This window comes from Paroedura picta, chromosome 1 (assembly GCF_049243985.1).
Source record: "Paroedura picta isolate Pp20150507F chromosome 1, Ppicta_v3.0, whole genome shotgun sequence".
NCBI classification, from domain to species: Eukaryota; Metazoa; Chordata; class Lepidosauria; order Squamata; family Gekkonidae; genus Paroedura; species Paroedura picta.
The window spans coordinates 23,622,401-23,646,208 of record NC_135369.1 but is presented as its reverse complement, the minus strand read 5'-3'; the positions used below and the strand labels follow the sequence as shown (position 1 = coordinate 23,646,208).

General features: G+C 54.4%; 1 protein-coding gene across 32 annotated transcripts in view; it reads left to right on the top strand.

Moving 5' to 3' along the window:
- The window catches only part of NRXN2 (neurexin 2), a 444,528-nt gene that overhangs the window by 273,549 nt on the left and 147,171 nt on the right, over positions 1–23,808 (top strand). For 4 of the 32 annotated variants that reach the window (XM_077327904.1, XM_077327886.1, XM_077327894.1 and 1 more), the window contains exon 1: positions 662–1,788. The exons of the other annotated variants lie outside the window; for them this stretch is intronic. In XM_077327904.1, the coding sequence (XP_077184019.1) occupies positions 1,593–1,788 (196 nt within the window). In that variant the 5' untranslated portion in view covers positions 662–1,592. Of the gene's footprint in view, positions 1–661; positions 1,789–23,808 lie in introns of those variants that run through there. 32 annotated transcript variants of the gene reach the window in all.

Here is a 23,808-nt window from a genome sequence, read left to right as displayed (position 1 = left end):
AGAGCAGGATAAGAGGTGTCTTTGTGTGTGTGTGTGTGTGTGTGTCACTCCAGCCTTTCCTTTGCCCAGGAAGGGGGGGGGGGGCTAGGCTGGTAAAGACTCCTCCAGTCCTCGGGTCCCCCTTTGGCCAGTCCCGTCTGAAATTCTGCCTCCCCCCACGTCTGTCCGGAAGGGCAGAGGTTAAGTCCCTGCCTCTTGTGTGAACGTCTACCTATGGCCTCACCCCTTGTCCGTCGAAAGACACGTGCCTCGAGTCCTCGCCCGAAGTGTGGGCTCCGGCGGTTGTCAAAAGAGTGGGGCGGGCGGCGGGGGATAGGGGGGAGCCGGAGCCCTGAGGTCAGCTGTTGCGTTGGGTGGGGGCATGCGAGGCAGCCGCCCCCTTTCCCCGGGCGAGGGGTCCCTGGCGCCCCCGAGGCGACGGGCGAGGCTCGGTTGGGGGAGACCCGGGATAGTTCTCCGTCTCCTCGCCTGCGAGAGGGAAGTGGGGCGGGGGGCTCCCCCACCAACGCCGGAATGTGCTGGCCGGGAGGGGGTCGCGTTTGTTTCCCTGTCGGGGCGGGGGCTCCCTTGCCGGCGATTGGGTGCTTCGTCCCGCCCCTCCCTCTTTCCCCTCCCTCCCTCCCTCCCTCCGCCGATCCCCCCCCCTCCTCCGTCCCAGCCTTCCCTCCGCTCTGCAGCAGAGACGCGCCGCGGAGCCGAGCGAGGCTTTCGCCTAGGAAGGGACGGATCGCACCGCCTCGGACTGGGGGGGCCGGATCGGGGCGCCTCTTGGAGACCCCCCCGCCGCCCACGGATTACAGCCCCCTCCCTCCGGATCGTCTGTTTGCCGCCGTCTCCGCGCGTTCTCCTCCCCCCCCTTCTGCCCGTCCATTTTCTCCTCCCCCCCCCACCCCCCGGTCCATTTTCTTGCTTGCTTGCTTGCTTCCTCCCTCCCTCCCCACCCACGATGCCCGCCCCGGATCCGTGACACCTCCCCTCTCCCGTCCCCCGCTACCTGGCCTCTTCCTCCCTCCCTCCCTCCCTCCCATAAATCTCTCCTCCCTCCCCGAGCCCCCCGGAGCCCTGAATGGTGCCTCTTCCCCCGGCGCTGCCGCCTCCCGGGGGGGCCGGCCCTTCGCTGCCGTCGGGATGCTCCTGATGGCCACCGGGCCGGGGGGGCGGCCGTGAGCAAGGAAGGAAGGAGGGAGGGGGCGTCCCACCCGCCCCGTCGAGGGAGCCCAGCCCGGCCTCCCCCCCCCCCCACCGCTGGATTCTGACCGTCGAGGCTTTGTGGAAACGCTTCCCCTCCTTTTATTTTTTGGGTGGTGGTCGGCTTTTTTTTTTTTTTTTTTTTTTTGAGACAGGTTCCTCCCCCCCCTCCTAATCGGGGGGTCTTCGGGGGGCGGCCGCCTGGATCTCCTTTTTTCCTCCGGGGTTTTTCCCGGCCCCCCCTCGCCCGAGCTGCCGGCCTGTCCGCCCCTCCCTGCTTCCCGCCCCGGCTCCGGCGCGGGGCGTTGGGGGCCGTCGGTGGCATGGCCGGCGCCGCCGCCGCCGCCGCCGTCGCGCCGAGGATCTGAAGGGTCGCGGCGGCGAGAGCAGCCCCCGCCCACGCCATGGCGCCCCCCGGGCCGCGGCGGGCCCCCGGCGTCCTGGCCGTCCTGCTGCTGGCGGCCGTGGCCGGGCCCGCGGGGGCGGCGCGCGTCTCGTCGAGCCTCAGCACCACGCACCACGTGCACCACTTCCACAACAAGCACGGCACGGTGCCCATCGCCATCAACCGCACGCCCTTCCTCACCCGCGGCGGCCACGGTAAGCGGGGGACGGGGACGGGGCCTGGCCGGGGGGGGGTGGGAACGGACGCTGGAGGCGGCCCGCAGCCTCTGCCTAGCAAAACGGCGCGGCAGGACGCCCTGCGGCCGCGGCGGTCGTGTGAACGCGGCGAATCAGCCTGAGAACTCGCGTGTCGAGAAGCCATGCCGGCGGCCATCGAGGCGCGGCGCTTGCCCGCTCAGGCGCTCGGAGAGCTGGCGAAACAGGCTCGGCCCCGGCCGGTCTGCTTGTTTTCCGAAAAGCCCCCGGGGGTGAGGGCGGCCCAGCGCCTTCCCTCGGCTCGCGGATCTCTTCGGTTTAATTTTAACAGCCGCCGAGGGAACGGAGGAGGTGTGGATCGAGGGGAGGGTGAACCAGGGCGGGCGGGCGGGGGCAGCGCACCTTCTGCCTAGCAAGCCGCGCTTGACTGTAAATGGCCAGTTCACACGTGCCCTCTGCCGGTCTTTGGCGTTCGGAGGGCCCACATTTGAGAAAGAAGAGGCTTTGTGGTGCGCTGGGCTACCCAGATGCCTCGCAGCCTGCTTTGTGCCTTCCCTGGTTTCTATCAATTTCAAAATTCAATTCCCACCCTCTGCTGAGGCCCTTTGGAAGCAGGGGAGGGGCCGGGGCTGGGGAGGGTGTAATTCAGGGATCCACAGTGGTCAGGCCTTCTTAGGGAATTGCCGCCCAGATCAGGCAGGCCAAGGCGTTGCATTCTCTTCCTTCCTTTTGATCTTTCTGCCTGGAAGAGGAAGGCCTGGCTGCAGAACTGAATTTGAATCCAGGCTGAGTCCCAGAACCCGGCTTCAAAGCAGAGCCCCAGGAGCTAGGGGCTGAGCGTCACCACATTTGTATGGAGGATTGCAGGCTGGCGAAAGAAGACCGCCCCAGGGCATGTACAGAGCCCCTTTCCCGAGTCTTCCATCCACCTCCCAGGGGCGAGCCTTCCAGACAGGCTTGACCCCCATCCCCTCTCCTCATCGCGGAATGGGGAGGAGGGGGCTGGTTTGGTTTCCCTCCCTGCACCTGGGCTAAAGTAGGAAGCTCTCCCCGCCGCCCGCCCGCCGCTGTTCCCCGGCTTATGTAATAGCTGGGCCTTCCTAGCCACCTGATTGGCGCTCAGGTGCTCCCCTCACAATGCAAGCTGGAGCTTGGGGTGGGGCAGGTCGGCTGGCGCCCGGCTCCCTCTCCGCCTCCCCAGTGTTGACCCACCTGTGCCACCCTCTCTCAGTCTCATTGCTAGAGTTCCACCTCTTCCTGTTCCCTCCTTCCCATCTCTGGATGGGCTGTAAGGGCAGGGGAGGGAGCCTTGGGAGGCAGAGGTGTCGGGAAGCCAGGGGTTGAGTTGTGCTCCTACCAGTGTAAGCAGTATTGAGCTTGGGGCCTGTGTGTATTTGGCCTTGACAGCTCTGTGTGCATAAGCACTCGGGCACTCACTGCCCTGTACGGTTTGTGGGTCAGTGCGCGTTCCATCGTTGAACATGTTCTGTGCCCTTGCATGTTAGCAGAGTGCGTGAGTGCGCAAGGGGAGCTTTCCCGCATGGACAGCGAAGGAGCATGAGATGCGTTCCCCTGGGCTGCGCTTGCCCAGAGCCTTGAGGGGATTGTGCGGCCGTCCCGGTGTTTTCGGGTGGTGGCCTTTGTGGGGTTCCCTTGTCACAGGCTGCTGCGGGTGCTGTGCTGTTTTCACTGTGCAGTGGGGACCAGCAAAGGGTTGGTACTTTGATTTCGGTGCATTCATAATGGGCTGGGAATGGTTGCGCCTTTGCTCCTGCATTTGGGTTTTCCTCCAGGAAGGGCCGTGTCAAAAGCACCAGCCAGATCCGAGCTGACAGCTGCGGGTGCGGAGCCACGACAAGGAACCTTCTTGGTGTGGGCAGTTTTCCCACACAAACCCTCCGGCACGTGGCAGGCAAGAGGTGAAATGTCCCCGGCCTGCCTTGCCAAAGTCTGTGCTCTGTGACCAAGTTCTGGCCAGGTGTTTCTGGCCGAGGTTGCCCCGCCCCAGTGGAATTGCCTTGCTGGGGTTTCTTTCAATTCTGCCATTGGCCCTACTCTGATGTAGCCCTCTTGTCGGCAGGCTCTGGAAGCGAGGTGCAAACATCTGGGTTTGTGACAACACAGGGATTTGCATCCGGTCGGCACGTGCACGCGCACATTCAAATGTTCTGACTTGCGGCGTGTGCAGTTCGTCTTGCGTGACCCCGTCCAAGTCTTGTGCGCGTCTGCGTCCCCCGCGAAGAACTGAACGCGCGCTCTGCTGAGAACTCTTTGGGAAGTGTCTGAAATTTGAGTCCCAGGTGAATGCCTCATTTGGTGGGGAGACAGAATCTTTGCAGGTAGCTGACAGCAGCATCCAAACACGAAAATCTGTTAATAATCTAAAACCAAATCTTCAATACCTTCCGAATTTCCATTGGACTTGGGAGGGGGGAAATCCTACCAAATTCATTTCCGTTCCAATTGTCCTGTTGCCAGCTTGCCTTGTATCTCTGTGTGTGAGGATGGGGGGTCAGACTCTCCTTCGTCTTCGAACGCAGCCCTTTGATCTCAGGGCCTAGGGACCTGATCCTGGAGATACAGCCCTGCCCCACAGCCAGCCTCATCTGCAAGTCTCGCCCCCCCCCCCTCCTTTGCTGTCCATGGCCAGGTCAAGACAGCCGACCTGTTTGGGAAGGTTTCACCTCTCAGACATGCAGAGACCTGATCTGGGTTGAGGCTGGATCTCCCATGGCTGCTTCAGGTCAGAAATGCAGCCTGGAGGAAGAGGATTATGTCCCCTCTCTCCCCACACCTGGGAGGCATTATCCTTCCCTCTCCCTGGGAGGCTGAACCTGCTTCGGATTAAGTCCTGGCAGGCTCATCTGTTTGTGAAATGTGCCAAGTGCCGTTCTTTGGGGAGGTCCACCTAGGGCCATTGTTCTGCTCTCCCCTGGTGAAAGCATCCGTCTGCTTCCTGCTGTCATTAGCCAAGGATACTGGCCTGAGCCCAGAGCGCTCTGCGTTGAGCTATTAGATCCAGGATCCCTTGCAGGAGCCAAGGAAGGGCGTTTGAAGCCTTGGCCCGTGGTCTCCGTCTGGGCTGAAAGCCAGGGCATCTGGGATCTTGGGCAGAGGAGGGGGTGGATGTTCACAGCAGAATGCCTGTGCTTTCGTGAAAGGTAGTTAGGTCTGTCCTGTAGGAACATGAGAAAAGACTGAGGAGCAGCCAGGTCTTGCAGTTCCTCACCCAGTGTGGGGATGGGGTGACCTGTTGTGCCGATGGGACTGGGGGAAAAGGGGGGCTTGTGGTTAACTGGAGGAGGGGGTTGGTTTCACTGGAAAGAGAAACCTGGGCTGTTTTTCCAGGCCCTCTTCTTCCTCCAACCACAAGAAGCCAGGAAAGGGCTGAGCCAAAGACCACAAATGGGAGTGGCTTTAAAAAGCACTGGGTGAGTTCATGAATGCTTGCTAGCCATTGTAGAAATGAGTGTAATCTCCGCCTTTGAGTACCAGGTGGTGTAGGGAAATCATTTTTTGTGGGAGGGAGGACATCACCACTGTCCCTTGCTCCTTGGCTTCCAAAGGTTTGGAGAAGGAGGGAAGTTGGGGTCTCAGACTCTCTGCATGGACTGTGGCAAGTCATTGTCCTAAGGAAGCCAAAGAACTAGCCTTAAGTGGCCTTGAGAGGCTGCTTCCTTGGAAGAGCTGGAGAGTGCTCTTGTGAGTATTCCATTTGGGTGCCAAGTCTGGACAGCAAGTTATTCCTGGCTTTCCAGTCCCCTTGGGTGCCTGCTAGATCGGGCCTGATGAACTTTGCACTTTAGGTGCACCAGTGTTGGCCTGATCCAGCCAAATCTGAGCCTCCCATAGTGGCCAAGGGTTTCAACAGGGAAGCCTGCCTGTGCAGAGCGTTAAGCATTTGCTGCCTTATTAAGGTCTTCCCAGTAAAGGTGTTGCCGTGCCCTCCCCCCTCCTCCAGTTGGGTGCGTCCAAATGGTTTATTCTAAAAATTGCATTCCAAGCACACCCCCATCATTGGGGCTGAAGTCTGGATTAAGAATCTACCAATAAACCTTTCAAATCAGTTTCCCCCGTCCGTAAAATGTGAGTCATACATGGGTGTTGTGGGACAAGCGAGGCAAAGATGGTGATGCACGTTTTTAAGAATTCCGCACAAATTACTGCACTTAAAGCAGTCTCAAAAATTCTTTTGTAAGGGTCAAACAGGTGCAAGTTTCCTGTCTCTCCACTAGCAAAGAACCCTGTTTTTGTAGGCTGGCTGGAGGCATGAGTCTTCTCGCACCTGGAGTACTTCATTCAGTCCAAATCCCTACCCTCCCTGTGTGTGCTGGATTTCTGACTGGCCAAGCTTACTAGATCTCAGAAGCTAAACAGGGTCGGCCCTCGTGAGTCCTTGGATGGGAGACTATGCAAAAGCTGGTACTTCTGAACTTCCCTTGCCTTGGAAACCTGATAGGGTTGCCATAAATCTGCTGCAACTTAACAGCAAACAACAACACCAGAAATGGAGAGGCAGCTTCTCATGGCTCATTTTGCCTGGGACTCCTTCTAGGGCAGGGACGTCATGCTGGGTTAGGGAAGCACAGAACATGCTGGGCAAGTGCTGTCCGTGGTCCTGAACGATCAGGTGCTGTCCTTGGTACTGAACAATGGGCGAACCACCTGGGTAACACAATAAAATCAGAGTCCAGTAGCACCTTTAAGACCAACAAAGATTTATTCAAGGCGTGAGCTTTCGAGTGCAAGCACTCTTCCTCAGACACCTGGGTAACGTTTAGCCTGTCCTTCTCTTCCTTATGTTGCCAAGGCTGAAAGCAACATGCCTGTATGTTTTCCACCCCCACAGCAACCTTGCAGAGCAGGTCACCGGGGCTTACATTTTGCAGACGGAAAAATGGAGGGAGCAACCCTGGAGGAGCTAGGATTTCCAAACCTAGCAATTTCCCAGGAGCCCACTTCCAGGGAGGGGTGGGCAGGGACTCGGTAGGGGGTGTGCAATCCTCTGAGCATCTGCAGGCTGTTTCTCGGGGAAGGGAGAGGGTTAAGAGAGGCGTTTCCCAATCCCTGCCTGTCAGTTGGATGTTTGGCTAATTCAAGGTTGAGGGAGAGCAGACTGTGCCAAGTCTTTCTACCTCCCTGAGGCCTCTGGGGTGGGCAGTGGCTGTACACACACATCCGTGCCTGCGTGGCCTTGTGTGCGGATGATTCATCCTGAGCTGTTGGTTATTCATGAGGCAGGAGGCACTAAATGCCCCTGAATGGGGGAGAGCTCGAAATCAGACCAGACTGTCAAACCTCCTGCTTCCCTGTTTTGACTCTTCTGCCGGTCGGGGTCCACCTGATTTCCCCCCTCCCCTGTTAATTTTTTTTACCCTGGATCCCTTCTGCCCCTGTCGCTCCCTGACATCACATTCCTTTCTCTGCCCTTCCCAGCCTCCCTAAAGGGAAGAGTGTCCGCTCACCCCCCCCCCCCCATTCCGTGTGCTGCCCTCGGTAGCAGTGGCTTTATCAGCCCTGTGTGCTGAGCAGGTATATGCTGAAGCAGCAGGATCCGCCTCCCTGTCAGGCGTGTGTGTGGTGCAGACGCACTTGATGGCAAGGGCAGGTTCTGAATGAAGACCTGCGCATGCCTGTGCATTGAAGTTTCGATCTCTCCATCTTACTCAGTGGGTTGAGCAACCACAATGCTCCAAATAAGAGGTGGGAGTGTTAAGGATAAGGCTGGTCACACAGTGGCTGATGCTGGATCCCCACTGGGAGACCTGCCGCAATTGGCCAGTGACTCGATCACCTGCGCTCCTTGCGTTGGGCCTTCTGTCCGTTTGTTAACTCCCACTCGCCTTTAATTCATGGCATTAAGCCGGGTCATTAATCATTACTCTGGCATGCAGTTTAATGCTAATTGAGACAGCCCCCCTGTCCGGGTCCCATGTTCATCACACCACAACGCTATTTATGGTATGTCCCGCGCCGGGTTACAAAGGGCCGGGGAATTACGAGCTTGTGCGTAGATGGTTGTATTAATTAATTGCGCCTCCCCACAGCTGCATCCTTAGCCCTATGGGCAGAGAGGGGTTAAATAGGGATGTACACCGACAAGCATAGGATGTTGTAGAATGCATAAGGTCTTTAGGTCGTATTGCTATATCAGATGGGATCAGGGTGCTTTAGAAGGGGGAGTGTCAGTGGGTGGGTGGAGCTTGCCTTAACTCAGGGTTGGGTGCATCTGGCCACCAGGTTTGTAGCCAGGAAGGAATACACACACACACACCAAGTCAAGACTGTCTTTGTGATCTCCCCCAGAAGCATATGGCTTGGCTCACCTGTGCAAATCACCAGGGTCTATTTGACCTTCCACTGCCTTGGCATAATGCCACAGAATCAGAATCACACAGAGCTGGAGAAGACCACAGAGGGCCATCCCTTCCAGCCTCCCCCCCTTCTCAGGGACTTAAACCTGAGTGGGGTTTATGCAATCCTGACAGGGGCTCATGCAATCTCCTACTAAAAACCTCCAAGGAAGGAGACTCCACCACCCTCTGAGGCAGCATATTCCGTCTATGGGCAGCCCACACTGTCAGAAAATGCTTTCTGATATTTAAGCGGAACCTCCTTTCCTGTAATTTGAACCTGTGGAACGGATTCATTTCTGCTCACAACTTGTGGGAAGTCGCGGGCTGGATTAGGTGGTTCACGGTGCCATCCTAAGCAGAGTTGTGCCCTTCTCAGCCTGTTGACTCCAATGGATTCAGAAGGGTACAGCTCTGCTTAAGGGATGGCACTGTTAATTTGTTAAGTGAGCACACAGAGGAAGCAGCCTCCTTTCGACATGTGGGGTCATTAGGGGAGCCCATGCAGAACAGGAAATGTCCATTTTTGGAAATTTTTAAGCAGAGGCTGGATAGCCATCTGACGGAGAGGCTGATTCTGTGAAGGTTCAAGGGGGTGGCAGGTTGCAGTGGATGAGCGATAGGGTTGTGAGTGTCCTGCATAGTACAGGGGGTTGGACTAGATGACCCAGGGGATCCCTTCCAACTCTATGATTCTACGATTCTATGATTCTAGGGGTATCAGATCCAAAAAACCCATAAGTTAGTAGGTGTGCATCACAGTCTATAGATCTTTGTCTAGTCTAGCAAGAGGTAAAATGGAAGGGTTCCTGGCAGTGCAGATTTCCAAATTTGGAGTGAAATCCTATTCAGAACATGGATGGCGGGAGCGGGAGAGGGGCTGGGTCCACTGAGAAGCTCTCTCGCCAAGACGGTGCAATGCTTTGTAATTCATGAATTCTGACATGGGGAGTGTGCCTGCCTTCGACAGGCGCCGGCACAAATTAATTCCAGGTTAGCATTGTGGCCGAGGGAGAAAGAGATGCAGAAGCCTCTTTTCTCCAGGCATAGGGGATTGGGAGAGGTAGCCAACCTAAAGAGGCCTGTTTGGCTGGAATACACGAAACAGGTACTGTTATTAGGTACTGTTTCTGGTCTTGTGAAGCGGAAACACGGTTTCTTGTAAAGAGTCGAGTTTTCTCAGGCGAAGGCATTCTTACAGGAGCAGAACATCTCTCTCTCTCTCTGTCTCTCTCTCTCTTTCTCTCTGTGCTTGTGTATACTAAGATCCACCCACAAAGGGGAATTCTAGGGGGAAATCAGCAGAGGTTAATTCCTTACCAGGAGAAAAAGGGCAGTATATCTCAGTCCAAAGCCTTGTGGAAGGCATGTTTGGGGGAAACGGCATGTGGGGGAAGTGAGTTTACGAATCTGGAGGAAGATGGGCATTGCACAGGATTAGGGGCACCCTTACCTTTTGTTTCCAAGTCCCAGGTTGCACCCAAGCATCTGAAGCAGGATTTGCAGGTTGCCTCACCCTGCAGCGGGTTTTTAAAGAGAGGTGCTGCGGCTGAACCGAGCGGTGGAGGCCATGCTCGGTGTGCGGGCCGTGTCTCTGGTCGTTCATCCCAGATGCACATGGGCTGGGCTCAGGGTCACACTTGGGCTTAGGGTCAGTCACTGCAGGACTGGTCGGTGGTCCGGGAGGCATTCAGTGCCTCGGGCTGAATCCTGGACACTGGTGGGGTCTGGCACTTCTCGTGTTGCCTCTGACCTTCCCTTTGGAGGTAGGCCTTCCCTCTAGGGACCTCACCTGGCCACCGTGGGCGAAAGAGAGGATTGCCCACAGCGCGTATGAATGGATGGGTGCGCTGCTGCCCAACTTGAGTGGTTTTTTTATGACAGGGAAGCCTTGGATCCGGAGCATCTTTTAGATGGGGTGGGGGAAGGCAGGATGTGGGAAGAGCAACCTCCCCTCATTTCCGATGCTCTCTCTTTCCAGAGGCCCGTCTGCCAGGGGGCCAGAGTGTGGGGCGATGGTTGCCTCTGCTCTGCACAGAGGCCGGCATACACCCACCCACCCCCTTTGCAGCTGTGCCTGGAGCCGGAGGAGTTAATAGCATCCCCCTCCTTCCCATTGGGTATGCTGGTGGTTTAGCAAGGGAGGGAGGGCTTCAGGTCTGCGTTGCCGTGGAAACAGCCGAGATTCAGGAGAGCTGCAGAGATGGGAGCTCAGGGGCTCATTAACGCCTACTGTGCCTGCCCTCCCCCCTCCTGTCTCTATCCATCACCCCGCTTTGGAGGCAGGGAGGGGCTGTTCCCTGCAGGAGGTGGCCCTGGTAGCTCGGTGGCTCCGGGAAGGGGGGGTGGCACCTCCTCCAGGTGCGGCTGCTCTGGAGTGCCTGTGTGTGGGTGTGCACGCACAAGCGTGTGTTCATGGGATCACCGTGTCTCAAGGGCCGGACTGTGCATCTCCCTGCCCAGCCGTTTGGCATCTTGTTTTGAGTTGCTTTGTAATGGTAAATCTGTGTGCAGAATCAGTCCCGTGGCAGATCTGCATTCACTTTGCTGGCAGTTTTAAATAGGTGGAGCGGAACAAGTTTCTAGCTCTCATTGTTTGTAGAGTGGGGGAGGGGTCGAGTCTGAGCAGGGCTCCCCGACCCGGTGTCCGCTGATACCTTTTCTAGGGCTTGCCAAGTGTGATCAGGTAGCAGGTCTTGCTGTGTGGGACTCTCCCCATGTGGTATCTGACTGACCGCTGACAATCTGATTGGCAGATTAAAAGAAAGGCGCTTTAGTGGCCTCTACCGTCACAGTGTTTGGTTTATTCCGTCTTTTACTTCCCTTTTCCAGGGTATTGTTTGAGGGTCTCTTAAGTGATTCATTCGACAACTTGCACCCACGTTCTTCATTGCGCCGGGGCTTTCTCCAGGCGTGAGTGTGGCTCCTTCTCCTCCCTGGCAGCCATTTTGTGATCGGGCCCATGACTCTGTGTCAGAATTCCAGAGGCTTTGGCAGGCTGAGACCGGTCAGGGACCCGGATCTAAAAAATGCAAGTGAGAAGCTCTTGAAGATGGCCTCCTCTTGTACGCACTGCAAAAGAAAGGGTTCCGTTTGCGGGAGCCGAGCAGAATTAGGCGTCTTGCCGGAGAAGTGGTCAGAGGGGCAGCCAGCCAGGGAGAGGGAGGGGAGCAAGGAGCTCATTCCAGCCCCTCTGGCTGTGTGCATCAGGCCCCTTCCACTCCAGCAATCACTAATGAGACTGCCCTTCCTTGTACCTTGGCTGTCCGAATCTAGTTTGGGCCAAGCAATTAGGCGCTGCAGAGCGGCAACTGAGCCCTGTGTTGGCAGACCAGCTCCCTCTCCCCCACCCTCAACACAGTCTTCATGGTTAGAGCTGACCCCGTCCCTCCGTGACCACGGAATGACACCTTATGTCATCACCCAGACTGCCCTGCCCCTCCCTCCCAGTCTCAGAGAAAAGGTTCCAGATCAGAGAGAGATTCTAGTTAAGTACTGAGTCCTACCTAACATCCCCCGTCCCCCATTTTCCGATTAGACCTGTGACTCTCTTCTTGAGCCACCAGGCTCAGAGCCCTTTGCCTGCCTAGCATGTGCTAGTGGGGGTCTCTGTCTTTCACTGGCCCACCGGCTTGGGCGCCCCTCCCTTATTCGTGCCTCTGAACAACTGCTGTGCTTCACAGGTGCAACTGGAAAAGGAGCCTGGTTTCTCCACCACAGATAGAATGATAGAGTTGGAAGGGGCCATGCAGGACATCTTGGCCAACTCCCTGCTCAATGCAGGACCGTTCTTTGTGCTCTCTCATTCGCTCACACTCCGCTTGGGAACTTTAACTGAGACAGTCTTGGGCTACCCAGCAGGAAGGAGGCACACTCACACATCGGCTAGGCTTGCAAGTTGCAGGGTCAACTTGGGAAGCGAGGGGCTCGGAAGAAACTCCCGAAAGGGCTAGTGGGAAGGTAACTCACCCTTCTAGGTGGGGCCTCTGCTTTGCAAGGCACAGATCCTAAATTTGGGCCATAGAATCTGTCGAGTGCTGGATCTCCCCCTCCAAAGGGGAATGTTCCCAGTGTTCTCTCCCCAATTTAATGCTCACAGCAACAACCCTGTGAGGTGGGCACAATGGAGAGAGCAGTTAGCCCAGAGTTGTCCCAGAAAGTGTCATGAGAGAATGAGAACTTGAAACCAGGTGTCCTAAATCTTAGTTCAGTGCTCTGTCAAGTACACCACACTACCTCCAACCAGAAGGAAAGAGATGCTGGCAGCGCCTCCCAGTGGGCGGGCGGGAAGTCAGGGGCACTGGTGGGAAAGCAAGTGGAGCAGGGGCTCAGGCGGCGGCAATGTCCCTCGGCAAAAGACTACCCCCCCCCGGGCCTGAATAAAATTGTCAAATGTTGACCGGTCCCTGGGGATAGCTACCCTAGGGCATAAAGAGGGAGGGTCTGCCAGTTGCCGATTTCCTGACTGGGTTAGATGGGCCAGTCTGGCTCTCGTACTTATCAGTCCCCTGGGGAGTACAAATTAAAAGAAGGAGAAGGCCTCAAAATACTGTGTTTGTTTTGGGGCACCACAATTGGAGAAGGATGTAGAGAAACTGCAGCACGTCCAGAGGAGGGCAATGAAAATGGTGAGGGGTCTGGAGACCAAGATGAATGAGGAAAGGTTGGGGGAGTTTGGTCTGCTTAGCCTGGTGAGGAGACTGCTAAGAGGTGATGTGATAACCATCCTCAAGTATTTGAAGAGCTCTCATAGAGAGACGGAGCAGAGTTGTTTTCTGTTGCCCCAGAGGGCTGGACCAGAACCAGTGGGATGAAATTAATTCAAAAGTATTTCCGCCTAAACATCTGGAAGAAGTTCCAGACAGAGCGGTTCCTCAGTGGAACAGGCTTCCTCGGGAGGAGTCTCAAAGTGGCTTACAGTCTCCTTCCCTTCCTCTCCCCACAACAGACACCTTATGAGGTAGGTGAGGCTGAGAGAGCTGTGAGAGGACTGTGACTAGCCCAAGGTCACCCAGCTCGCTACTTGTGGAGGAGGAGTGGGGAATCACGCCTGCTTCTCCAGATTAGAGTCTGCCATTTCACCAAGGGGAGGGCCGGCTTGGAGGTGGCTCAGGGTGTAACCTGTGGGTTGGCCGCAATCCCCTCTGTTCTCCCCTAGAGCAAGCAAAAGCATTGTTTGTTATTTATTTGCAGAAATTTGTACTCCCATCTTTCTGCCCAGCCAAGGCTACTGACAGTTAAAACAAAGCATTATAAAACCACATCATAAAACAATTAAGCTGAAACCTAAGATGCGTATGGATGAAAGCACCAAAAGAAAAAAAATCCCCCAGCAATTAAAACATAGAAAGGAGGGATCGTTGAGGGAATTCCAGATGAAAGGGGAAAGTGTTTAGCCTCTGGCAGAAGGCAGGAACAGGAGAGGACAGACGAATATGCCCGGGGAGACAGTTCCAGGTTGGACTGTGCGCAGAGCCCTCTGTCTCCTGGAGTGAGCAGCGGCTGTGGGTGTTCCAGAGGCACATGGGAGCCACGTTCAGGGACAAAGCCAGCCCTAATGCATGCATGCGCCATCAAGTCACCACTGAGCTATGGCAGCCCCAGCAAGGGGTGAGTGAGAAGTGGAGGTGGTTTACCACGATCTTTCTCTGCAGAGCCTTCCTTGGTGGTCCCTCCAGCCCAGAACTGACCCTGTTTAGCTTTGGAGATTTGACAAGTCTGGGCTGTACCCTACCAGTCCACATCCTGGGCCAACCCTTACCCCCCAGGTCCCCACCCCCAGCCCCAGCCAGGCCCTTCAGAAATCGCAGGTAGACATTGTCACCCCCAGTGCCTCTGCTCTTCTTGCCCCTCTCCAGTCTTCCATGCGAAGCCTCCCATGGGGTGGTGATGAGATCTGTGGGTGGGGCTGCCGTGATTTCGTGGCCTCCTGAGTCACTTCCTGAGGTTGTCGGGCGGGATGAGTAAAATTCCTCAGAGTCCAGCAGGGTTCCCTGAGCCTCGGATGAACTGCAGCGGCTGCAAGAAATGTGTGAGGGGGTTGAGCGATGGAGGAGGAGCTGGTGTCTTGGCTTTTTCTCCTTTAAAACCCCACCACCTTCCCCATCGGGGGCCCAAAGTGTCTTGCAGCATTTTCCTCTCAAAACATAGGTAGGCATGTGAGAAGCAGGGATTCATAGAACCACAGAGTTGGAAGGGGCCATACAGGACATCTAGTCCAAGCCCCTGCTCAACGCAGGGTCAGCCTCAGGCATCCAGGATAAGAATCTGTCCAGTTGCTGCTTGAAGACTGCCAGTGAGGGGGAGCTCACCACATCCTTAGGCAGCCCGTTTCCCTGCTGAACTACTCGGACTGTGAAAATCTTTTTCCTGATATCTAACCGGTATCGTTCCACACATAGCTTAAATCCATTACTGTAGGTCCTCTCCTCTGCTGCCAACAGGAACTCTGAATTCAGCTCCCAGTCTCCCAGATACTATTCCAATGCACTTAACGACAACACCAAACAGGTATGACGTGCCTGCCTCAGTTCTCCCATAAAAGGTAAAGGTATCCCCTGTGCAAGCACCGGGTCATGTCTGACCCTTGGGGTGATGCCCTCTAGCGTTTTCATGGCAGACTCAATACGGGGTGGTTTGCCAGTGCCTTCCCCAGTCATGACCGTTTACCCCCCAGCAAGCTGGGTACTCATTATACCGACCTGGGAAGGATGGAAGGCTGAGTCAACCTTGAGCCGGCTGCTGAGGTTGAACTTCCAGCCTCATGGGCAGAGCTTTCAGACTGCATGTCTGCTGCCTTATCATTCTGCACCACAACAGGCTCTAGTTCTCCCATAAGTGCTCCCAAATCAAGAGTTCATCTCAGCAGGGATGGCAAGGTGACGGACTGGATCCCCCCCCCCTTTTTTTTTTTCCTTTCCTTTTTTCCTGTTAAACACCCAGCCGCATTTCCTGCTGGATTCCTTTGGACAAGCTGCCTACTTATCAAGGTTGGAAGGTAATATTAATATCTGGCTGAGATCTCTGCTTGGCCCGGCAGAAACAGACCCGGGTTCAGCTGGCTTGGGGAAAGTCTGACCTCAGAACGAAAGGAGCTGCGTGGGGAAGGCTTATCAGCTGTAGGGTCGAGGGCAGTGGAATAAGCTTGCAGTTGCTCAGGTAGCCATTTGGACAGACGCCCATGAACTCACCTGTACACACTGGAAGAGGGACCTCCAGCGAAGCTGGTCATCTCTCCTGCGCTGACTTGGCAGAAGTCATACTCTTCTCTCTTGCTCACACGCCTGCCCGTAGGCAGAGTGGAAGAACTTGTTAACAGCTCTAAGTCAGCGGGGACCCAGCTGAGCTCAAGTGGGAGGTCTGTTAGAGTCATGTTGGGGGGCAGGCAAGACCGCCTGGACCTGGGATGCTGCTGGCGGGGCTCTTGCTAGAAAGAGCTGGAAGAAAGGAATGCAAAACACAAAAATATTCAAAAGCCACGTGCTTAGAAATTCCTCAAGTCTCCCGTCACGTTGAAAGGGGATAAAGTCCAGCATTTTGTTATTAGAAATGCCAGTGTTATGTTGCAAAATATTGCCTCTGAGCATGTGCAATTATCGCCAACCCCCCCCTCCCCCCAAAAAAAACCCCACCCTCACAAAATCAAGGCCGGATTGTGTATTGACCTCAGAGGTGGTGCTGGTGATCACCTGGATTCATCTGCAGGGCATCTTTTCCGCCCCCGGTTCTGCTCAGGAGTTAATATGCAAAGTTTCTGTTGTGTCTCCCTGCCCCACATCACTATGTAACTTGCACAATCAGGGCTGAAGGGAAGGAGGCTTCCTGCCCTCCTGCTTTCCCTGCTGAGCAGGAAATAGGGTCTTTGATTCCCTTGGAGAAGCAACAAATATCCCTAGGCTGCGCAAAGCCCCCAGCCCTGTACCAAAGACATGGGGCAGGCCAAAATCCTGTTCCCAGATTGTGCAGGGGGTTGGACTAGATGTCCCTGGAGGTCCCTTCCAACACTATGATTCTCTGACTTGAAAGTCAAGAAGCCCAGAAGTAAAATTGCAGGTGCCTCATTTCACTCTTCAAAGCTGGCTCCTCCCTGGATTTTAAAATCCAGCCCAAATGGCAAAGGACTTGTAAGCACTCCAGTGAAAATATGGGGGGGGGGGTTGGGTTGGGTGGGAACCTCTCCCCACCCCAGTCAAGGAGAGTTAAGCAGTCTCCGTAAGAGCCTCTAAGTGCTTTTGAAAGGCACCTTTGAATGCCTAGACCAGGGGTAGTCAAACTGCAGCCCTCCAGATGTCAATGGACTACAATTCCCATGAGCCCCTGCCAGCATTGGAATTGTAGTCCATTGACATCTGGAGGGCCGTAGTTTGACTACTCCTGGCCTGGACCACCCTTGCTGCTGGACTTGGAGACCATGATGGAGCCTGATGGAGAAGACAGAGGTCTCTTGAGTGAGAGAGAGAGAGAGAGAGAGAATGCCAGCACTCAGCCTGCCATCTTCCCCCTTCCCAGTGTGCTAGCAATGGTTCAGAGGCAAGGGAACCGTTCTCCACCTGCCCAGGGACTCTCTTTATTGCTACTGTATTTATAATGTAATTTCTAATCCCTGCCCCCCCTCCCCAAACAGGTTCGTGGTTGTTTACAACATGTTTATTAAAGACAGTTTGATTAAAAAAAACATGATAAAACACAATTTTAAAAAATTGGGGACTTAGCCGTTTCTGTTATCACCGTTTCCTGCCTAGCAATTTTCTGGTTGCTCCCAGTGGGAAGATGTGCCCTGGAGTGAGGGAAACCCAATGCAGGGCGGGGGGGGGGGTATGAAGAAGAAAAGAGGAAGGCCCATAGTTGTTTCTAGATTGCCCTCGCTCCAGCCATCAGCCTGGTGGAAGAGCACCATTTTACAGGCTCTGCAATACTTTGATAGCTCTGTCAGGGGCTGAATCTCTACTGGCAGCTTGTTCCCCTAGGCAGGGCCCAAAGCCAAGGCCCTGGCTTAGGTCAAGGCCAGCTGGATTCCTCTGGGGCCAGGGAGCACCAGCAAGTTGATATTTGCAGAGTTGTTGCAAGGGCTAAGTCAGGGGTAGTCAAACTGTGGCCCTCCAGATATCCATGGACTACATTTCCCATGAGCCCCTGCCAGCGAATGCTGGCTCACGGGAATTGTAGTCCATGGATATCTGGCGGGCCGCAGTTTGACTACCCCTGGGCTAAGTGATTGACTATGGCTTCTATTGGATGAAACCCTTTATAAAAGGGGCATCCTAAACGTTTTCTTATACTCTGCACCCAGCCTCCTGACACATAGCGGGGAAAGGGAGAGTTTGTGTGTGTAGACAGGCATGGCCACCCCCAGCTTCTTGCTTGCTTCCCTGACTCTCCTTCTTATCCTGCAGCACCAAAGATAGGCCTTTTTGCATTTGAGCGCCCCCCCCCCCGCATTGTCCTTGGGGATGGCTGATATATGGGGTTAGGCACCTCTTTGAAGCAAACAAAAGCTCCTCTGCGGTATTCAGGTGAAGAGAGAGGGAGGATCTCCTGTGCAGAATCCACATTCCCTACATTTAAAAACCAGGGATTTCAATTTGTAGACTCCCCAGTCTGTGGCTGTGTGGCTCTGAAATTCGAGGAGAGGAATGCAAAGAGTGGCCCACGTAGGCTTCCTGCAGAACCACCCCTGGTCTGCTTGGTGTAGTGGTTAGGAGTGCGGACATCTAATCTGGTGAGCCGGGTTTGATTCCCCGCTCCTCCACATGCAGCCAGCTGGGTGACCTTGGGCTCAACACAGCACTGATAAAACTGTTCTGACCGAGCAGTTACATCAGGGCTCTCTCAGCCTCACCCACCCCACAGGGTGTCTGTTGCGGGGAGAGGAAAGCGAAGGCGACTGTAAGCCGCTTTGAGATTCCTTCGGGTAGAGAAAAGCGGCATATAAGATTCAGCTCCTCTTCTTCTCACTTTCGGAACGTTGCTTGCTGCTTGGGGGTGGGCAGTGCTGTCAATTTGCAGCTGACTTTCAAGGCAAGAGTCGGCCAGAGAGGTGTGTTGTCCTTGGCAGCCTCTGGGTCGTGAGCCTGGACTTCCTTGGTGGCCGCCCATTCAAATACCTCCGAGGCCTGAGGAGATGAGGCTAGCTTGGGCCATCCAGATCACGGTGTGTGCTGCTCAGCCTGTCTTATGTGAAATTTCATCTGGATCCAGCCAGCTATTTCTTTAGGGGAGGGACTGGGGCTCAGTGGCGGAGCATCTGCATCATAGGCAGAAGGTCCCAGGCTCAATCCCTGGCCCCTCCAGTTTAAAGGTGCCGTGAAAGACCTCTGGCCTGAAGACCCCCTGGAGAAGCAGCTGCCAGTTTGAGTTGGTAATACCAGTCTTGATGGACCAGTGGTCTGGCTCAGGTATACAGCAGCTTCACGTGTTCTGTTTGCAGCGATGGGTGCCTTCTGGGATTAGGGAGGTGCTGCTAAGTGTGTCTAGCCTGCACCCATCCGAGCAAGCGGTCTTTAAATGCTTCTTCTGCCCCCGCCTGAGAACAGTTTTCGGCGGCACTAAGAGACCACAAGCCACTAAGCTTTCTGCGCTTGTACCAAGCCACGAGTGTCTGGCACTTAATAATTGCTTTCAAATGTCCTCATTCACACATCATAACCAAACCACCGCATTGATGACTGTAATCCCCCTCGGGGACCCTGTATTTCCTCATCTCTTCTTTCCTGCCAGTCCTTCCTCTTTCTCCCCTGGTTTCTGAGCTGGATGAAACTGCAGATACTGCTAGCCAGGAATAGTCTGAACGCTCAGAACTCCAAACCTGTTTCAAACCCCAGCATCACATTTTGGCGAGTCGTTTCCGTGTGGTAGTTTTGCTCCAGGCGGCAGCTGGACTGGAACAGGTTTCCATGAAGCATCCGCACCGTATGGTCTTCTGGTCATTTGCTTTCTGAGCTTTCCCCTGCTTTGATACGATCTTTCCCAAAACTGGTTTGACACAATCTTTGGGGGAAGATTACAGTCAAAATTGCGTTTGTACCCCCTGTGTATAGTTAAGTGCTCATCTCTGAGGGGAATCACCGTGTTTAGAGGCAGTCAACCATGTTGTTGGCCCCCCCCCCCGAGGAAATTTGTGAGCCTGGATGCTGGGTTAGGCAGACTACTGGCCTGACCCAGCAGGGCTTTTCTGGTGCTCTTATCAGGGGAAGGCCTCGGCCCTGTTGTTGGCTTTCTGGAGCAAGTGGCTGGCCACTGTGTGAGACTGGATGCTGTTCTAGGCGGACCACTGGCCTGACCCAGCAGGGCTCTTATGTCCCAAAGAACAGAGGTGGTCAACCTGTGGTCCTCCAGATGTTCATGGACTACAATTCCCACAAGCCCCTGCCAGTAAACGCTGGCAGGGGCTCATGGGAATTGTAGTCGATGAACATCTGGAGGACTACAGGTTGACTACTGCTGCCGAAGAACACCGGCGACATTTTCCTTGCCTCATCTGTCCACCTCTGCCATTTCACCTGTGCCACCAGAAGGCATTGGGGGAAACTGCAGTTATTAGGATCACTGTAGGAAAGTAACATTGCAATGATCTTTGGATCTGCTCATCCCTCTGAATTTGCAGCTTGATTTCTTCCTTTTTTTTAAGGGTCTCTATTCCTTTTCATTGTGGAGTTCCGAGGAGTGTGTGTCTTTCCCGTTTCCCTACAAGGAGAGGAACTATAAACATTTGGGGACAAGAAAAGAAAAAAAGCTTCAAGCCTGGAATTTAGAGGTCTTAGTAGAACATGGAAACAGCGTTGTTATTGCTCTCCAGTGATCTAGTCGTTGCCGGTTTTTAAACCCTCCCGCTGGAGATCCAGGGGAAATGGCAGCTGCAACGAACGGAGGCAAGGGAAGTTCAGTGAAAACCACCATGTGAATGCTCCGTCGCCATAGCAAATGCCTCAGCATGTGCTTCAGCAGCAAGAGCACCATGGAGAGCTGTCGCCATGTGGAAGCCGACCTAGTCAATGGCAGCCCTAATTTCCCCAGTGGGGAAGTTGTGGCAAAGGCTTTTAGTTAAACCGGGAGCTGGGGGAGAGAGCTGGCCCAAGAGAGGGTACAGTGAAGCACATGTGCCCGCAGCATGCTCCCAGTCTCCACAGTATGGCTTGGACGGGAGGACTGAGGCTGCAGAAAGCCTTGGCCTTCCTGTGTATGATAGCAGCAGACCCCCACCTTGACTCTGTTGCAAGGCTGAGGGGGCCCTGGGGATGGCTGGCCTGTGAATCTGAAACAGCCCGGAGCCTCTTTGTGCCTTACAGGAGGGTCTGCTTTCTCCCAGGAAGATTCGAGCGATGCCAAGTCTTCCGCTCATGGCAGTCCATGGGGCAGCTGGGCAGGGTTTGATCCAGCTGAGTTCCCATCTGTCCGTGTTTGCCGTAGCCTGGCAATGCAAAGGTTTCTTCCCTGTTTGTTTGGATTGCTGAGAACGGGAACTCCAATCCCTGAAGAAGAGGGACTGGAAGCGCCTCCGCTGTGTGCTGGCGGAGCCTGGTGCTGTTTCGAAGGGGGTCCTTGGACAGGCCCATTTTCGCCGCAGGGCCTCAGCAGAGCTTTGCTGCCCTGTGCCCAGCTCTCGTCTCCTGCACGCGCCTGTTCCAGTAAACAGCCAGTCAATCCTGAACGGTTAACCAAACTTCCAGGAAACGACTCCAGGGCAGAGCCGGGGGGGGGGGGGGTTCTGGCCGCAGTGCCGGGCCCACCCTCGATGCCGTGCGCCGAAAGCGTCTCTCTGCGGGCTGCCGCCTCCCACAAATGGGCTTGATGAAAGCACTTTGGGGGACCAGCTTCCTTTCTGGAGGGAGCAGAGGCTGCCTTCCTTCCCTCGCCTTCACCGCTCTGGACCCGCCAAGGCCTTAATGCAGGACGTTGCGTGGACTAGCAGCTCCCTTGGCGCACTCGACTGCAGAGCGCACTTCCAGGCTGCGAGCGCCGTTCCTGGCCAGGCAGAAGGCCTTCCCGTCTGGGGGAAGCAGTGACAATTCAGCTCCATCGGAGTCTGGAAAATGCTGCTCGTGACCTTCGGCATCAGGGGCTGGCCTGAACGAGGCCCAGTCCCCAGCCGGGTCAGGGGTTTATCCAGCCTTTCCCCTTGTACCCCATTGCCAGAGAAGGGTGACAGACAGGAACGGGTAGAGCAGCCGAGGGGAAATACCCCCTACCGATGCCTCCTCCTTCCCTCTTTCCCGGCCAGTTTTGAGGGTGCCGTTGGCATTGCAGCGGAAAACTGAGATTCTGCACGTCTGCCACTTGTTTCTAACAGCAAAAAATCATAATGCGTGAAACAGAGATGTGTCTGAAATAGCAAGGCAAGCGTACACCTGGGAGCCCTTAACCAATCCCTGCCCCTGGGCCCGCTCGCTGCATGTTCTCAGCCTGGATCCCCCCCCCCCTTGTCTCTTTTTGGTGGCTGCAGCCATTGTGAAAACAAGCGGCTGGCGGAGGAGCCCTGCCCCCTGAGGAGCAGCCCTCGGTGAGCACAGAGAGAGGAGAGGATGGCTGGAGTGGATGATTCAGCTTCACAGCTGGACTCGGTAGCAAGCCTGGCCTCCCTGCTTAATGGCTGTCTGGCAAAAACTCTTCTCTAAGCCTAGTTTTAGGCATTCTCTTTTTCCTCTGTCCCAGGAGGCTCCTGAATTCTACTCATGTCCCATCCCTACTCATGTCGCGCCTGTCGGGCCCTTTCCTGTGCAGTCTTCCTGGTACGGCCTTGCTGTTCATTATTCCTACGTCAGCTCTTCTCTGTAGTCTCTGTAGCCCTGTGACCTCTCTCTGACAGATGTTGGAATCATAGAGTTGGAAGGGATCTCCAGGGTCATCTAGTCCAACCCCCTGCATAATGCAGGAACTCACAACTACCTGCCTACACACAGTGAGCCTAATTTCATGCCCAAATGATCCCACACACACACACACAAAAAATCTCCAGAATCCAGCCTGGCCTGGAGGAAATTCACCTACCATCCTAGTGCAGCAATTAGCAATTCCCAGGGTGTGCAAGGAAGGGCCACAAGAGACAAAACTGGCATATCCCATCCTGCCCACCCACTCACAATCTGCCTAAGTTCATAAAATCAGAATTCCTGTCAGATGACTATCTAGCCTCTGCTTAAAAACTTCCAAAGAAGGAGAACTCTCCACCTCCTGAGGAAGCCTGTTCCACTGAGGAACCACTTTAACTGTCAGGAACTTTTTCCGGATGTTTATCTGAAAATTCTTTTGAATTAATTTAAACTCATTGGTTCTGGTCTGACCCTCTGGGGCAACAGAAAATAACTCTTCATCTTCTCTGTGACAGCCCTTCAAGTATTTGAAGATGGTTATCATATCACCTCTTGGTCGTTTTCTCTTCAGGTTAAACAGACCAAGCTCCCTCAACCTTTCCTCATATGTCTTGGTCGCCAAACCCCTCATCATCTTTGTAGCCTTCCTCCTAAGTGTATATGGACTAACCCTAAAGTGATCATAGGCCACAACTCCCATCCCTCATCACATGAAATGATTTTACCATGTTGAGCATGATTCCCCTTGCAAGAGAAGACTGAGAAGTAGGAATTGAGCACTTCAACCTTCTCCTCATCACCTGTTACAATGTCGCTTTCTGGTCCCCACAATTGTCGTACCATATCTTTTTTCTTTTTCTTACTTTGAATATAACTAAAGAAACATTTCTTGTTGTTTTTAGCATTTCTTGCTAGACTAAGCTAATACTGTTAGTTTTTCTAACACTTTCCCTGCAAGCTTGAGTGCATGTAGCTCACGCCTTGAATAAATCTTCGTTGGTCTTAAAGATGCTATTGGACTCACTTTTTATTGCCCTACAAGCATTGGTTGTTTATATTCCTCCTTGGTTATAAGGCCCTCCTTCCGTTTCCTAAATGAGTCTTTTTTATTATCCAATTCTTTTGAAAGCTGTTTATGGAGCCATCCTGGTTTCTTTAGGTTCCTCCCAGTTTTCCTTCGCAAGGGAATTGTCTGTAATCGTGCCTTCAGTATTTCACTTTTGAGAAACTCCCAAACTTCTTTGATTTCCATCTCATTAAGTTTTTCTGACCACAGGATTCTACCCAACATAACTTTACGTTTGTTAAAATTTCCTCTCCTGAAGTCCAGCCTGTATATCTGCCTACGTACAGCTTTTCTTTTCCTCAAGATCATAAAGTTCAAAATCACATGGTCACTACTACCAAGCGCACCCACAACTTTTACCTCGTCAACCAGTTCTTCCCTATTGGTAAGAATCTAAACTTACCTGAGCTGTATGGAAGGGCAGTATAAAAATCTAATCTAATATATATCTTTATACCGCTCCAGCAGAGCGGTATAAATAAAAGACTAAGGGCTAAGTGGGAGGAGACTAAGGGCTAAGTGGGCAAAGCAGCTCCTGATTTGCTCCTCCAAGTGGCATTCCAGAGCCAAGTGGCCAATGGGGAGGCGCACAAAGCGTGCCTCCCTATTGGCTACTTGGCCCGTCCTAGGAACAACGCGCCGCCGACTTGGCAGTCGTCCTCGTCCTTCCGTTCTCCAGACAGTGAGTCCTCTTCACCAGGAAAAGAGCAGGGACACTGTGTCAAAGATGCGGTGTCCCTGCTCTTTTCCCACCGATGGACATCGGCTGGGGACAGGGATGGCTGCTGGGGAGAAG